We start from the raw sequence: 16,221 nt of genomic DNA on the forward strand, positions 1-16,221 counted from the left end.
TGTTCGTAAAATAAAGGGAAGCTTGCATTAATCAAAGATTTTTATGACAATTTTGCACATATATACTAAACCGACTGATCATAAATAATTTTGTTCGTTTTAAGTTTCAAATTTGCTCTTTACGTTCATTGGAAAGCTTTGTTTTTTATGCTAATTGGGTAAATAAGCTACTGATAATTGACCAAATTGTTAAGTTTACTTAAGAAATAGTTAAAAAGAAAAAAAAAATGAATGGGAATGGGGCGCCAGAAAAATCTTGGGAGAGCCCAAGACCTCCCTGGCCCTTCCTTTGTCCCTATTTGTTAATCTTAAGATAATGTAAAGATAATATAGAGTTTGAGCTTAATTACTTAATAAATTGGAAAAAAAGGATTTTAAACAGAAAGAGAGAGCAAAATTAAAATTTAAAACAGCCAGAAATTAATTGGTGTGTAAGGGGGGCTGCTCTGTCTTTTACTCCTTAAAGGTTTTTCCATAGTTTGACTTCTTCGTTTTCTTTGTAATAAAATGCACGTTGAATTTGAACAAGAAGCTTTTCTTAAGCGCTAATAAACATTTAAGTAACGAGCAAGGAATTGAGGAGGGATTGGTCCTCTTCACATACAGAATAATAGCTGTTTGGTTTCAGTTTTAATGTTATCCGAGAGTGAAAATAAATTTTGTGTTATATATACGGTTTGCAGTCTATGCTTTGTTGGAAAATAATTTTCTTGTCTCTTTTTGTGGCCTTCATGTCCACAAAAAAAATAAAAACAGTGTTTTGAAAAATAAAAAAACAAATTACTCCTGATATATTCAATGAGCCAAGTTACAAATTTCTTTGTTAGAAAAATTATCCTAAAGCTTAGTTTCAATGGGACGAATATAAAAATCCTTCTTTTAAAGACACAAATGACGATTCATATAATTTAGCTTTTTATACTATTTTTGCACGAAATAAGTATTCCCATTCTTGTTTTTGCCTAGCCTGACAAATTCAACTTACCCATATAGAATGTATCAGTGTATAATCTCCAGGAAATGCAAACACAAAATAGAACCTTAAATGCTGAGTATGTGCTTTTCAAATAAGCCACTTAGTAATTTTCTTCAAATTGATACAGGTTGAAATATGTAGGCTGCAATGTAAATGTACCAGCTTCTGAGCAATGACAAGGTTTTATATTTAAGTAAAGATAGGTTTAGTTTGATTTGTTTATTTATTTTCACTCAAAATGGTAAGCACTCACTGTTTTTGTAACACAAAAACAATACAATGAACACAGAGGAAACACATGAACAGCACACAAAATCATTAACACTAAAGAAAATTGTAGTGCTAAAGAAAAGGAAACAACACTAAAACAGAGAGAAAACATGGAAAAATAGGCTACTCAGACTCTAATTAGAAGCTGCTAGGAAAGCATATCAGTATACAGTAAAATTCTACTTTAGCTACTTTTAGCTACATGAGAAAGGGGTTATGTCAGGAAAATGAAACTTTCAGGGATGGGTTTACAAGCTAAAGTGTGTCATGGGAAGGTATTTTGAAGTAACTACATCCACTCCCTCCAGAGGGTGCTCAATTTTGTCTACATGACAAGTTTGACAGGTTTTTGCCAAAATAAAACATTTTACCTTAATTTTCAGATATCCATTTCTTTCTCCCTGGCTTTAGTTCTGAAAATGCCATTTCTGTTATTCAAGTAGAAAATAGGCAACATACCACCATATACAATAAAAAATTACCTGCCAAGACTTGAATCATGTTAAGCAGTTTTTAGTTTTGTTAGTAGAGTTATAAAACCCCTTGCCAATTTAAAAGGGAAATCAGAGAAAATTTGTTGTTGCTTAAGGCAGTGATTGCTAAAAGATATTAAAAAAGTATCTTAATACAAAATGCTTGGTCATCAGTATATTTAAATTGTATTTCCAAATACATGACTAAACATGTGATTTGTATTTAAATAATAAAATATGTATACTCAAATACATACATCAGAACTAAAACATGTTAATAATAATATAGAAAGAATTTTAGTATAGTAAGTGCATGAGTTTTATTTAGCCCAGGCTATACTTTACTGATAGAAAAATTATACAAACCAAGAAATATAGAGATAAATACAACAAAATCTATTTCAGTCAGAATATATAATTTTTTTTTGTCAATTTCAACATCAATCATTTTCTAATCTGATCATCTTCAAGTTTATGTCTCTTGCATTTTAACCAAAAAAAACTAGAGCAGACAAAAGTATTGCCATGCTATATTTTCTGAGACAGTTTGGAAATCATTACATAAAGAAGGACTGAACCAACATTTTCTTTTGTCTTCAAAAAACTGTAGAATCTCTGATTGTAAAGAAGAGTCTGTGCATTCAGACTTGGTATTATTTTCAGAATTTTGGCAGAATTGAATATGGTCATTGTTACTGAGTTGGTTTGAATTGAGTCTTCTATCTCTGGAGTCTGCTTTCTATAGATGAGAGTATCCTACAGAGAGAGATAATCAAACAGTTTATTATAAACAACTGTAAGTAAGGAGCAAATTGACTCAATAGTAACCAAAACTGTAAGAGACAGAGTCTTAATAATAATAGATATATCATAATAATCAAATTTTGATGTTTATTAAAAATGTGTTCAGTTCATGAAGTTCAATATTGCTCATCAAACATTATAAACCTGAGAAAATTTGTGTAATTTTTGCACTAGGGAAAACAACCCTAAGAAATCAAGTGATCTTAATGAAAACCACACCATGAGACTCAGAATATCAGAGAACCCTACTGTAGAGGTTTCAAGCTCCTATATGCAAAAATGTGGAATTTGGAATTTTGTTTTTTGGTTCCCCAGGGGTGATTGTATTGAACCAGTGATCCTAGAAGGTCATGAGAGGGCTCATTTAATTAGAAATCCAAAGTTATAGTGCCTTTTTAAGTGACAAAAAATATTGGAGGGCAGCCACCACCCCACTCCCACCCCCTTTTTTACACATAATTATCCAATCAAAATTTTGAGGTAGCCATGTTCTTCAGCATAGTTGAAAGATCTAATAGCTATGTCTTTAAGCATGACTTGGCCCCACATTGAGGGAAGAGCAGCAATTTATGAACTTTGCCCATTGCTTACATATAGTATAGTATAGGCTATTGGGAACTATAAAGGTTTTTCTTGGGGGGGGGGGTCTAGTGGGAGTGTTTATGTGTGAAAGGGTTGCCCCCTCCTCAGTACCTTGAACTTTATGCTAAAATGTTTTTTGAAATTGTAAAAAGCTTATTGTTCTAATTAAATGGTCCTTGTGTATCAGGATTTGTCCTTAAATAATTGGAACAAAAAGTCAAACTTTAGTGCAAAAAGTGAGGTACTGAGGAGAGAGCAACCCCCTCATATATGCAATGATTTCTGTTTGATTTTAGTTTTAATATTGCTCCTTACTTTCAGTTGAATTTTTTTTTATTTAGTCTCTAAGAGGATGACAAGGCTTTTGAAAACTAGTGTGTTTCTAGAAATCAGAGAGAACTTCTCTCTTAAGAGACAGAGATATCTAAATTTGAAGTATATGAGTTAACTTTTATTAAATGTATTCCTTCATAAAGCAGACAGTTTTCATTTGTTTTAAATTGTTCTCCTTGTTTTCAAATCTAAGTTACTGAAAAATTAGGTTTTAACTTTGTCCTTTTGTTTTCAGTGTGATTAATAAACAGAAGTTTTTATTATTCTGTGTATTAATGTAAATTATTGTGTGTATGAAGGGGGGATACTTTCTCCTCTACCCCTTACTCTTTACACTTAAGTTTGTCTTCTTTTCCAATTCTTTCAGAATGACTGCTGAAACACAAGGGACATTTAATTAAAACAGGAAGCTTTATTGAAGCACTAAAAACTAATGCCTAATGAGTAAAGAGTTGCCACTCCCCTCACATACAGAATAATTACTGTTCATTTTAAGATTTAATTATGCTCCTTACTTTCAGCTGAATTGATTTTTGATTTAATTTCAATTGCTTTTCAAATCATGCTGGCAAAAAACCCCTTCTTCCTCTGTGAAAAATTTCACCTAAAAAAATTCTCCCCTACAAAAATTTGTCCTTTGTAGACTTTCTCCATGTAAAAATCTGTGAGAATAGACTAAAGGCATAGACCCCAAATACTTGCATATGCAGAAATCAAGAGTGATTAGAACACCATTCCTCAAAACTCATTCTGAATTGATTTGAAGGTGCAATGGTGCTTAGAAAATTAGTCCATTGAAATGTACACTTTGAATCATTTAACCCCCTACCTACAAAATGATTCACCACCCCTACTTCAAAATAGCCAAGAGTCGCATTTTAATGCTGATTTTAAATATATAAGTTTCATCAAGATCAGTTATACCAATCAAAAGTTACAAGCCTGAGAAAATTTGCCTCATTTTAGAAAATAGGGGGAAACAGCCCCTAAAAGTTATACAATCTTAACGAAAATCACACCATCAGATTCAGCGTATAAGAGAACCCTATAGTAGAAGTTTCAAGCTCCTATTTACAAAAATGTGGAATTGCGCATTTTTTGCCAGAAGACAGATCACGGATGCGTGTTTATTTGTTTGTTTTTTTGTTTTTTTTTTCCCAAGGGTGATCGTATCGACTGAGTAGTCCTAGAATGTCGTGAGAGGGCTCATTTTAAAGGAAATGAAAAGTTCTAGTGCCCTTTTTAAGTGACCAAAAACATTGGAGGGCACCTAGGCCCCCTTCCACGCTGATTATTTTCCCAGAGTCAATGGATCAAAATTCTGAGATAGTCGTTTTATTGAGCGTAGTCGAAAAACCTTATAACTATGTCTTTGGGGAAGACTTACTCCCCCACAGTCCCTGTGGGAGGGGTTACAAGTTCAAAACTTTGATTAGTGCTTACATATAGTAATGGCTATTGGGAAGTGTACAGGCGTTTTCAGGAGGATTTTTTGGTTGGAGGAATCAACTTTCCATTGAGGAATTTGTCATGGGGGAAGAAAATTTCCATGAAGGGAGCACAGGATTTACAGTAGCATTACTTAAAAAAAAACAATGAAAAAATAAATATGAACAAGTTTTTTTTTCAGCTAGAAGTAAGCAGCAGCATTAAAACTTAAAACAAACATAAATTATTACCCATATAAGGGGCTCACCTCCTCCTAATACCTTGCTCTTTACGCTAAAGTATTTTTAGTAATTTCAACTATTTATTCTGTGGTTTTTGTGATTCAGGGGTCATTCTTAATGAATTGGGACACATTTTAAGCTTTAGTGTAAAGAGCGAGGTACTGACGAGGGGGCGAACCCCCTCATATATGTAATAAAAACATGAAAATACAAAAGTTCTTTACGTAAGCTAATTTATAAGTTAAGTATATCTTTTACTTATAAAAAGATTCGTAAAAAATTAAAAGTTCTAGTTGCCTTTTTAATTAACCAAAAATCGGAGGGCAACTAGGCTTCCTCCCCTGCTCTTTTTTTCTCAAAATCATTTGATCAAAATTATGAGAAAGCCATTTAGCCCAAAAAAAATATACAAATTTCGTTTTAATTATTCCTCTGCAGAGGGCCAAAATCAAAACATGCATTGATTCAAAAACGTTCAGAAATTAAATAAAAAAAACAAGTTTTTTTAAATGAAAGTAAGGAGCAACATTAAAACTTAACACAAACAGAAATTACTCCGTATATGAAAGAGGCTTTTCCTTCTCAACGCCCCGCTCTTTACGCTAAAGGTTTTTACTGTTTTAAAATGCAGAGTTAAGAGAACGAGTCAAACTTTAGCGTAAAGAGCGGGGCGTTGAGAAGGAAAAGCCCCTTTCATATACGGAGTAATTTCTGTTCGTTTTAAGTTTTAATGTCTCTCCTTACTTTCATTTAAAAAAACTTTTTTTTTTATTTAATCATAGTATGAACCAAATTAGTTTATGTAAATGAGGTAACAAAATAAATGTGAGAAACATTTTTCTGTTATAACATAGGGGGCATCACCCTGCAACAACCTTATTCAGGCATAGTATAAGAAAGATTATATTATACCCCCTCCACACACATATCCATACCTATATTTATGGGAAGGCCCTTGCCGAATTAGACAATTTAGGTATTGAATTGGGATCTTTCAGGCTTTGATGCCCCAAACCCCTCCTTACACAATAACCACCATCCATCCTTCATAATAACAGATGCATAATTATCTGTCAGTACACATAATTTCATGAAAAATCAAATAAATCAACTTAGTTAAGACATGGATTAGTATAATAAATATTTCTGTTTACCATTTATCTTATATGACTAGACTACATGACTTTTCAGGAGTTAGTGCCTCAAACTGTGGTATTACTTTCTCTGTAACTGGGAGCTCAACACATATTTATGATACTTGTTAGATTAATCACTTATCTCAGAATTGTCAGTCCGTAGCAAGTTCTCTCTCTTTAGAGGGGAAAAATCAGAGTTTGGTGCCTAAAAATGGCAGAATATGCTTTCCTGGTGCAAAATCTTTCTAATCAACAAAAAGAGCATTAGAGAAAAGCTGATTAAATAAGCTCTAGGCTGATACAATTATGTCTGGTTAAAAGTAAATGACAAACAAATAAATTATGCATCTGTAATTTTTCTTCTTGGTCAAAATATAAAATTCTACATGTTGGTAGATGGGAGCCTGAGATGTTTACCATGGGGCTCTTTGATGTATTGAATCTGTTGGTGTGATTTTCATTAGTGTTGCTTGATTTCTTATGGTTGTTCCTATTTTAACAAGAGCTAAGACCTCATATGGCACTTGTGATGAGGTCAGAAGAGTCTAGAGCTCATGGTATGGGCTCTAGCAAAATTCTAAGAATCAACAGATCGATTTAAAAGGGAAATCAGAGGCTTAATGCTGGTTGGTATTTAAAATAAGAGCCCTGAGACACAAGGTCCTTCTAAATATGAAAATTCATTAGGATCTGATCACCCACTTGTAAGTTAAAAATACCTCATTTTTTCTAATTTTTCCTCTCCCTTCAGCCCCCCAGATGGTTGAATTAGGGAAAACAGCTTTATCAAGTCAATTTCTGCAGGTCCCTGACACCTGCCAACTTTCATCATCCTAGCACATCCAGAAGCACCAAACTCAACAAAGTACTGGTTCCCTAACTCCCCCAAAGAGAGCAGATCCAGTCTGGTTACGTCAATCATGTATCTACAACATTTGCTTATTCTACCCACCAAGTTTCATCCTGATCTCTCCACTCTAAGCATTTTCCAAGATTTCTGGTTTCCCTCTCCACCACCCCCCCCCCCCCAATGTCATCAGATCTTGTTAGGATTTAAATAAGAGCTTTGAGACATGAGTTCCCTCTAAATATCAAATTTCATTAAGATCTGGTCACCCGTTCTTAAGTAAAAATACCTCAATTTTCCTAATTCCCCCCCAACTCGCCCAAAGAGAGCGGATGCAGTCCGGTTACGTCAGTCATGTATCTTAAACTTTTGCTTATTCTTCCCACCAAGTTTCATCCTGATCTCTCCACTCTAAGCATTTTCCAAGATTTCTGGTTCCCCCCAACTCCCCCCAATGACACTGGCTCAGGCCGGGATTTAAAATAAGAGATCTGAGTTTTGAGGTCCTTCTAAATATAAAATTTTATTAGGATCCAATCACTCCTTTGTAAGTTAAAATACCTCATTTTTATAATTTTTCAGAATTAACCCTCCCCCCACCAACTCCCCCAAAGAGAGCAGATCCTTTCCGGTTATGTCAATCACATATCTAGGACTCGTGCTTATTTTTCCCGCCAAGTTTCATCCTGATCCCTCCACTCTAAGCATTTTCCAAGATTTTAGGTTTCCCCCTCCAACTCCCCCCAATTTCACCAGATTTGGCCGGGATTAAAAATAAGAGCCCTGAGACACAATATACTCCTAAATATCAAATTTCGTTAAGATCCTATCACCTGTTAGTAATTTAAAATACCTCATTTTTTCTAATTTTCCAAATTAACTGTCCCCCCACTCCCCTCCCCCAGATGGTCGAATTGGGGAAAAAACTATTTCTAATTTAATCTGGTCTAGTCCCTGATACGCGTGCCAAATTTCGTTGTCCTAGCTTATCTGGAAGTTCCTAAACCAGCAAAACCAGGACCAACAGACCAACAGAATTTGTAATTTCTATATGTCACTTGGTAAATACCGAGCGCCATAAAAACCAGTCAAACTTTCTCAAGCTTGTAGCTTTCGATGGGGTATCATTAAAGTTCACAAAATCTTATATATTTTGAGTCCACATCAAAACCCAATTTTTTTGATAGGTTAATTGTTATTATTATTTTTTTTACAGTTTCTAAAAGTTTCTAACTCCTTACTTACGGGTTATTACTTAGAACTGCAAGGTAATTGTGTTATCTGGAGCACAGGTTAGTTAGTGCCACACATGATGACTATATGTGGCTCTTTGTGGCCATTTCAAGTAAAAAAAAAAACTGCTAGAAGAAAGCGTCCTGTATGTGGAATAATGGGCAATGCTCCAAAGAAAGTGAGGATGTTTTTCTTAGAGATTTAAGGACTAGGGTAGAAGACCAAGGGAATCAACATTGGGTTGCTGGCACTAGTGCTTCAACTAGTTTATTTTTCTATTGAAGTTTCAAAGAGAGTTTTGGTGAAGAATATTACTTCAAGCTAAATTTACCAATTAAAAATATTAGAATTTGGACTCTTGTGCAAGCTATGTCTACTACTTTAAAGAAATTGGAACTAGATGAATTTTCCAAATAGATTACGAATTTGGCTATTTTGGGGGATGGATTGGGATGTTTTCTCTATAGGTGTAATGACATAGTAAATCTAAGGGGACATTTGTTTAATGGTAAAAATGAGAAATAGTAGAAACTAAAACTAAGAGGCAGGTCTTGGGCCCCTAAAAGGTTTTTTGCAACAATTAAGAACTGTTAGCACCAATAGCCAATGGTAATGTAGGCTACTGCTGCTTGTATGCTACCAACATTCCTGATGTTTAAAGATTTGTAATAATAATAATTCATTATCGTCTTTATTTCTCAGCTGAAATAATTGATTTATGTCAATTTTCCAAATATCTCATTCCTATGTTGGCTATAGTGTTTTCTGCATGGCAAACAATTACAACAATTAATTTTGGTCAGGAATTCTATTGGGGAAGAGCGATGGCCCCCCTAAAGTTAAAACTAGGCTCAAGTCACATAAAGGGGAAGAGGGATAAAAATATAAAGGGGGAAAATGGAGAGATAGTATTCAAAGTATTAATTTTCTGTTGTCTTAACAGTCGTTTTAATGTGTATCTTCCCCTCCCCTTCTAAAAGGGAATTCAAATTTTATACATGTTAGGATGGTCAGATTTCTTAAGAAGGTATAGCCAAATGCTTAAAGAAGTGAACGTTTTAGTCATAATCTGCCTAACGTTTTTACAAACCTTTGGGAGAAATTCCCAAAGGTATTTCTAAAAAAAAGATGAAGGTTTGCTGTTAAGTATCCTCAGTAAACTTTGTAAAAATACAAAGTTTTAGTGTGTTTTTTTCATTGTGTCTTTTTTCTTCAAATTTTCTTACTTTATATATTTCAGGGTAAGCCCTGGATTTCAATATAATCTGCCACCTGGTAATTTTGAAATCAATGGCGGAGGAAGAGTTGCCCCTCCTGTTCCTCCAAGGGCCTACCAGCCTTCTGTAACAAGCCAATATGGCTTAGTCTCGAATTATGGCTATCCTTCCCATCAGTATGGAAGCTATTCAAGCCCATATACTTCTGGAATGTATGGCTATGACTACAGACCTCAATATGGAAGCTATGGAGGGTATGGTGCCTATGGGGGGTATGGCACTCAACAAGACCAGGAGAATCGATTTATCATGTCAGCTGAAGAAAGCTCAAGAGCTGCTTTCCAATCCATTGAATCAATTGTAAGAGCATTTTCATCAGTTAGCATGATGCTTGATTCTACTCTTGCAGCTGTTTATAGTACTTTCAGAGCAGTTCTTGGTGTTGCTGAAAATTTTCAGAGGATGAAAAATAATTTCACAGCTGTTCTGTCAGCTTTGGCAATTATGAAGACATTCAAGTGGTTCTTGAGAAAGATGCTTTACTACATTGGTAAGTTTATTTCTGTTGAGTCTCATTTGTAATAAATGCAAATATCAAATATTGAAATTTGCATTTATTGAAATATAAAATATTGAAATTTCAGTCAAATGCAAATGCAAAATAAATGCAAAGAGTCATCATTTGTAGTAAATGCAAATTTTCGTTTTTTGTGTCTTGTTAAAGATATTATATAGCTAGATGCTTTCAAACCTGTAGGCCTCATTTAAGTTTAGAGTATCTTTTATCAGACAAAAAAACAAACTAATTTCAAAATTGTCGGGGGGGGGGGATACATAAAATTCTTGGATTTTATCTAAAAAAAACAAACTAAGTTCAATAAAGATTGATTGACAGATCAATAAAGGTAATATGGATATTTTCATTAATAAAACTGAAATCATAAGATCAGATTTTATTCCAGTTTTCTGTTGTGCCTTCATGTGGAATTCTCTACCTTTTAAAATTCGGCTATATCATTCTTATGGACAATTTTAAAAAGAGATAGCTGACTCCCTCCTATGCCTAGAGAGTTATTTCTTCCCTCCTCCCCCTCCCCCGTCTCTTTTCCTTTTTTGATTTGTTTAATCCACTTATTTTGATTGGCACGGTGTTTTTTGGTTGTTGTTTATTTCTTTTTCTCAGTCCATTATATTCTCTTTCCCATTTTCTTTATTTATTGTTTTTGCTACTGTATCTTAGCAAATGACTGCTGGTTTATATATTCATGTATGGCATTGTTTTGTTGTTTTTTTTTCTCCTTTCTTCTTTTTTTCTTGTCTTTCCATTTGGTTTAAGTGATTTTATTTAATATTATGTTTAGTCTTCCACTCTCACTGGCCAAAGAGCCTTTGTAGGGGGTTGTATACTTAATCACCTATACTATTACATTATTATGCTTGTTGAGGATACTTAACTGATTTTTCGCTTCAATTAGCAGGTTAATAAAGATTAGATTATTTTCCAGGAAGAGGTGGGAAATGTAGAAATAATTTCCATGGAGGGGGATATGAAATCAGGAAAAAATTTCCAAAAAGGGGGTATGAAAGTGAATTTTTATATCACTGTTTTCTATTCCACTACCGTAATTCAGTATTGTCCTAGGTGTGTTTAATACTATAGTACTATAATACTAGTCAAAACATAAGAAAGCCATTGTAAAGTTTTATCTGGGGAGAGAGGGGCATGTGTATTGTTTATAAGATCAAATTTGTTTTGTCATTCTTTTTCTAAAACTTTGGCCAGGTTGATTCTATATGTTTTGGTATTGCTATAAGATGCGTTAATGGGTAATCAGGTGCATTAAATAATAAAATGTGTTTTGCCAGTAACATTGAATGGCCTTTTACTAACATTAGATGCTATTTAAGATAGTACCATTATTATTATGACCAGGTTAAAAATATTCTAGAAAAGATACCTAGAAGGTTTTTTTTGCCACATTCCTCTGTTTTCCCATAACCATTTGATAGATGGTAACGTTGGGTGATTATCTATTTTGGGATGATCAAAAATGCATATGATTGAATATCACATAATATTGAGAAGTTGCTTTCCATGCTTTCTCTGCTCAAGTGCTCTTATAGCTTTATGAAAAAAAAAATCCCACTTATTTTATTTTTAATGAAATTCTTAGGATTTTAATTTAACAATTTGCTTGATAATGTTTATACCCCATTGGGTAATCTTTAGGAATAAAAATAGTGCAAACTTAAAATGACTATTCAAACGTGGGATGAATGAAAGCTAAGAAAAATGAAGACCAAAAATCAAGAAAAGTTCAGTTTCCTGTAAATAAGATTGAAGCCAGTAATATGTGAGAAACGAAATGGAAAGTGAAACCAAAAGGTCCAAAACTACAACTAACAACTCCCCGCAGCACCAAACGGCCTGAGGCCAACACAGCTACGCACGCTCTTCTTCCATTCCAATCTATTCAAAGCCTCCTTCTTTACACCATCCCAGGAAGTTCCCATTTTCCTTAAATCTGTCACTATGACATCCTCCCACCCCAACCTAGACCATCTGCTTTCCGTTTTGCCCTAGACGGCTGGCCAGTAAGGACAACCTTTGGTAATCTGTCATCCTTCATCCACAGAATGTGCCCTAGCCATCTTAACCTTTCTCCCATTATATGTAAAATTTATAAGTTTTATAACTAATACATTATAAGTATTTTATAAGTATTAATATACTTTATCAGTAAAATTTCTCTTAGTCACTACTATCTTCGTCAGTCGGTTTCCTTATTCATCAGGAACCCTACTCCTTGTTTGTGTACCCTATCATTCCTGCCCGATTAAATAAATTCATGTCACCTAATTCCATATTTTCAATCCATGGGATATGATTTTCTCCAATTCAAAGCGTCTGAATTCGTCAGTCAACATCTCGATGTAATAGTTATTTTTTGACTTCGTAACATTCCAACATATCTCATTTGTATGAAATGTCAATCATTCAAATCAGTGGACAAGCAACAAAATTGTTGTAAGGCATTAAAGAACTCAAATATAACACTGGAAAGTAGAAAGAATTTTTTTTGATTAATCTGTAAATTGGACAATAATTCTTTCCTGGGGATCGAGAAGACTTAGCAAATAAGCGAGTTATATGGAAAATAAAGAAATTGCTCGAAAAGTGGATATTCCACGAGGAGTTTTTCCAATTTTCAATTTTATTCCTTCTAAAAATTTTTGTTGTAGGTATAGCAAAGGAGAACCCGACAAGGGAGGCATGGACTTCAGCCATGGAACAAGTTGGAGGTCGATCAGTATTGACAGAAACTGATATTAAGAAAACAAAGTCATCTTGGCCTATATTGATGTACCTCGCAATCATTTCCTCAGCTCCTTATGTAATGTGGAAAATATTATCCAGTTTAACACATTCAGAACCTCTAGAAGGTTATTTATTATTTTATTTTGTGATTTTACTTCTTATCTTATTTCTTACTTTATTTTCTTAAAAATTCTTTAGGGTGTGGTGTCATCTATCATTGATGATTATAAAATTCTACTTGATCTTAAATCACTTAAAATTACTTTGGCCTTAAATCACTTTTAGGAAATTCTATGCATGTAGCATAGCTCTTGTTAAAGTTGGCCTACTTTTGGCTGGTTTGCTCCAAAGGCCAACTTGTGGCAATATGAAAACTGAAAACCATTGTTTTATCTAGAGAATATAGACTCCATTTTCACAAGAATATTGTTTGAACAAAGCGAGGATCTAAAAATAAAGACAAGAGAAGAGAAACAGGTGCTGTGATGATTGCTTTTGGAATCTACTGACTTAGCCTACACGAATTTAAAGGTCAAAGTTTCTCAAAATATATCCATTAAATTTTGTTGAAACCATTTCTGATGGCCTATTTTTGTCAATATAGAAAACTACAAAAAACGTTATATCCAGACCCTTTAACGGTGGGTTTTGTTGTGGCTGTTTTTATCTTTTATAAACCCTGTTTTTCTATAAAAGTATTGTTGAGACATAGACAAAATATAAAAACGGGTTTAGAGAGAAACAAATGACTCTACGAAGATTTTTTGGGAAGGTTCATGGTTTTCATAACGCTGAAGTCTGTCAAAATGTAGACATTAAGTACACAAAAACATTACAAATGCAAATATTTCTAACCTGACTTTAGAATATAAGAAGTTGAAGCCATCGTTACATCTAGGGCTCTTAATCGGAGGGTGAGGGGATATATGCGGCACAATTCTCTTTTTCAGAACGACGTTATTGAGGACGAAGGCAAAATATAAAGAACATTCTTAGGAGAGAGAAGAATTTTCTGATGTTCTGGGAAATTTTAAAAGTTTGCTAAAATACAGAAAAATTGCTAATCTTAAACTAATTCAAAGAAGTGTCCAATTCCAAAGGCGTACTTAATAACTGAAAACCAAATATATAGACCACTTTACGGTTCGGTGGGATGGAGTAGGCTAGGCTTTAAGTTTTGCCAAAATCTAACTCCAAGGACCCACTTTTGGCAATATAGAAAGCTGAAAACCATCGCTGTATCTAGGGTTTGTTGAGATGGAGTAGGCGGTATCAACCGCCGAGTAGGCGGTTTTTTCACAAGGACATTTTTTAGACAAGGGAAAACAAAAGCACATTCCTTAGGAGAGAGAGGTATCCTTCGATTTTAGTAAATTTCAAAAAGCACGATAATATTTTGCTGAACTTAAAAAAAGCTTTCTAAAGCTGAAGAAGTGAGCTGAAAATTTAAACGTTAAGTTTTGCCAAAAACTTATTCTCATGGCATAATTTTTGGAATATAGAAGTCAGAAAAGTATTGGTGTATCTAGACACTTTTACGATTATGTGGGAGGTTCTATTTCACATGAACTTTGTTTAGATAAAGACAACATGTAAACAACAATTTTTCAAAAATATGAGTGCTGGCATTTTTGAAAAAGTTAATTTAAACCCCCCTGTAATTTTAGGTGACAAATCTTGGGCAACTGGTGAGACAGAACACTACCTCGCAGTTGCTGAATTCAGCTTCACGCCTGCTTCAGACAAAGAAATCAGCTTTTCTGCAGGGCAGCAGTTAACTCTTGCGCCAAAAGAGCTGCAACCTCGTGTTCGTGGCTGGATTTTGGCTTCTGCCGATGGGGTAAAAACTGGTTTAGTTCCAGCAAATTACATCCGTATCTTAGGCAAGCAGCCACCCCGGAGGAAAAACCAGGACGTTGTGATTACAAAACCGCAGAGGAGCTGTGCCAATAAACTTCCTGAGGGAGGTAATAAAAAACGTGTCACTTTTTCTGACACCGTGAAACAAGACATTGATGAAATCAGTTCTTGTGATTCCGTGATAGACAGTAAGGGAGAGGAAGTTTGTTAATGGGGAAGTCAATCGCCTTTTGTGTTTCTAGAAAATAGTGCATCTATATGAGAAATATGCTGCCTTTGTGTATTTTGCATTTGATAAGTTCTAAGTGAAAATCATTGCATTGTTGCCAGAGGTTATATATATAATAATATGATAAAATGAAAAAAGATGAGCTGACTCCCATTGTCGATGTTCTGTACTAAATTGGCGTTTTAGAAAACTAGGGATATTAGTGGAGAAGAAATTGAAATGGTACCAGAACTCGGGAAATTCCTTTCTAATTATGCTTTTCATATTTTGTGCGGTCTGTAGATGTTATAGCTTTATAGTTTATGTAGCTTATAGACGTTCAGGGGAATAAATTCCATTTTTGGATTCTCAATATTTTAATAAAACTTACTGTCGCAACATCTCGGAGTGTCATGTGTTTCGCACAGCTCCGCCCAACGTGGCATAGTTCCGCCATGTCTGCCACAGTCCGCGCAACGCTTTAAACAACTCCGGCACGTAAAGCACAGTCCCACCACGCTCGGATTACGTTCGCCACGCTTGGTACGCACCACCTGGTATACGTGATATCTGAAAATTAGCACCCCCTCGGCTTATGCATTTCTCATCATCACCAAACGGAAATTTTATCAGGACAAACCAATATTTAATAGTTTTTGGCTATATACCAATATCTGTTCTTTGTGAAATAGAAGAACTATTGAAGAAAAACAATAAAGATAATTCACAATAAAAAACAATTCTTAATAAGAATGCAATTCAAACTAAATACCAAAATTAGAATTTATTAGTCATTGCTTCACATAAGTTCACCTAACAAAAAAAGGTCAGTAATCACTTTTATCAGGCTCTACTGACCTCACATAGAGTGATGATAACAATATTTTACACTCCATAGTATGCATATCAACGCTTTTAGAATTTTGGTCTAGAAGAATTAAAACCAGTGATTTTAGTATCCTTGAGTTTTTCTGGGTTTTTCTAGATCCCCCCCTCCCCATAAAATGTGCTCTCGGAAATACCCCCAATAATTAACGTTAGCATTTTTTTGTTAATGTCTGTGTTTTTACAAACCATAATTTTTGGATGACCAAATTCTCTTTAAGGGAAATTTATGAAGCCCCAAAACATCAGGGATAGTAGAAACGCTTATTCAAACCCAAATTCGTTCTGGGAGAGGCTTTTATAAACTATTTTAGATATTTTGTTAAGGAGCGTGAATAGGTAAATCAATAAAAATAAAATTTCTGAAAATTAGACATAAGTAGGGTAGGCACACGTTACCCAAACAGT

General features: G+C 34.3%; 1 protein-coding gene across 1 annotated transcript; it reads left to right on the forward strand.

Moving 5' to 3' along the window:
- Window positions 1-972: 972 nt before the first annotated feature.
- LOC136038250 (peroxisomal membrane protein PEX13-like) lies at window positions 973-15,920 on the forward strand. Its single transcript, XM_065721363.1, has 4 exons — window positions 973-1,052; window positions 9,565-10,091; window positions 12,785-12,985; window positions 14,528-15,920. Exons 1-4 carry the CDS (start codon window positions 1,021-1,023, stop codon window positions 14,929-14,931), a joined length of 1,164 nt encoding a protein of 387 aa, XP_065577435.1. The 5' UTR covers window positions 973-1,020; the 3' UTR covers window positions 14,932-15,920.
- Window positions 15,921-16,221: the final 301 nt, after the last annotated feature.

The sequence above is a fragment of the Artemia franciscana genome, chromosome 17 (assembly GCF_032884065.1).
Source record: "Artemia franciscana chromosome 17, ASM3288406v1, whole genome shotgun sequence".
In the NCBI taxonomy this organism is placed as follows: domain Eukaryota; kingdom Metazoa; phylum Arthropoda; class Branchiopoda; order Anostraca; family Artemiidae; genus Artemia; species Artemia franciscana.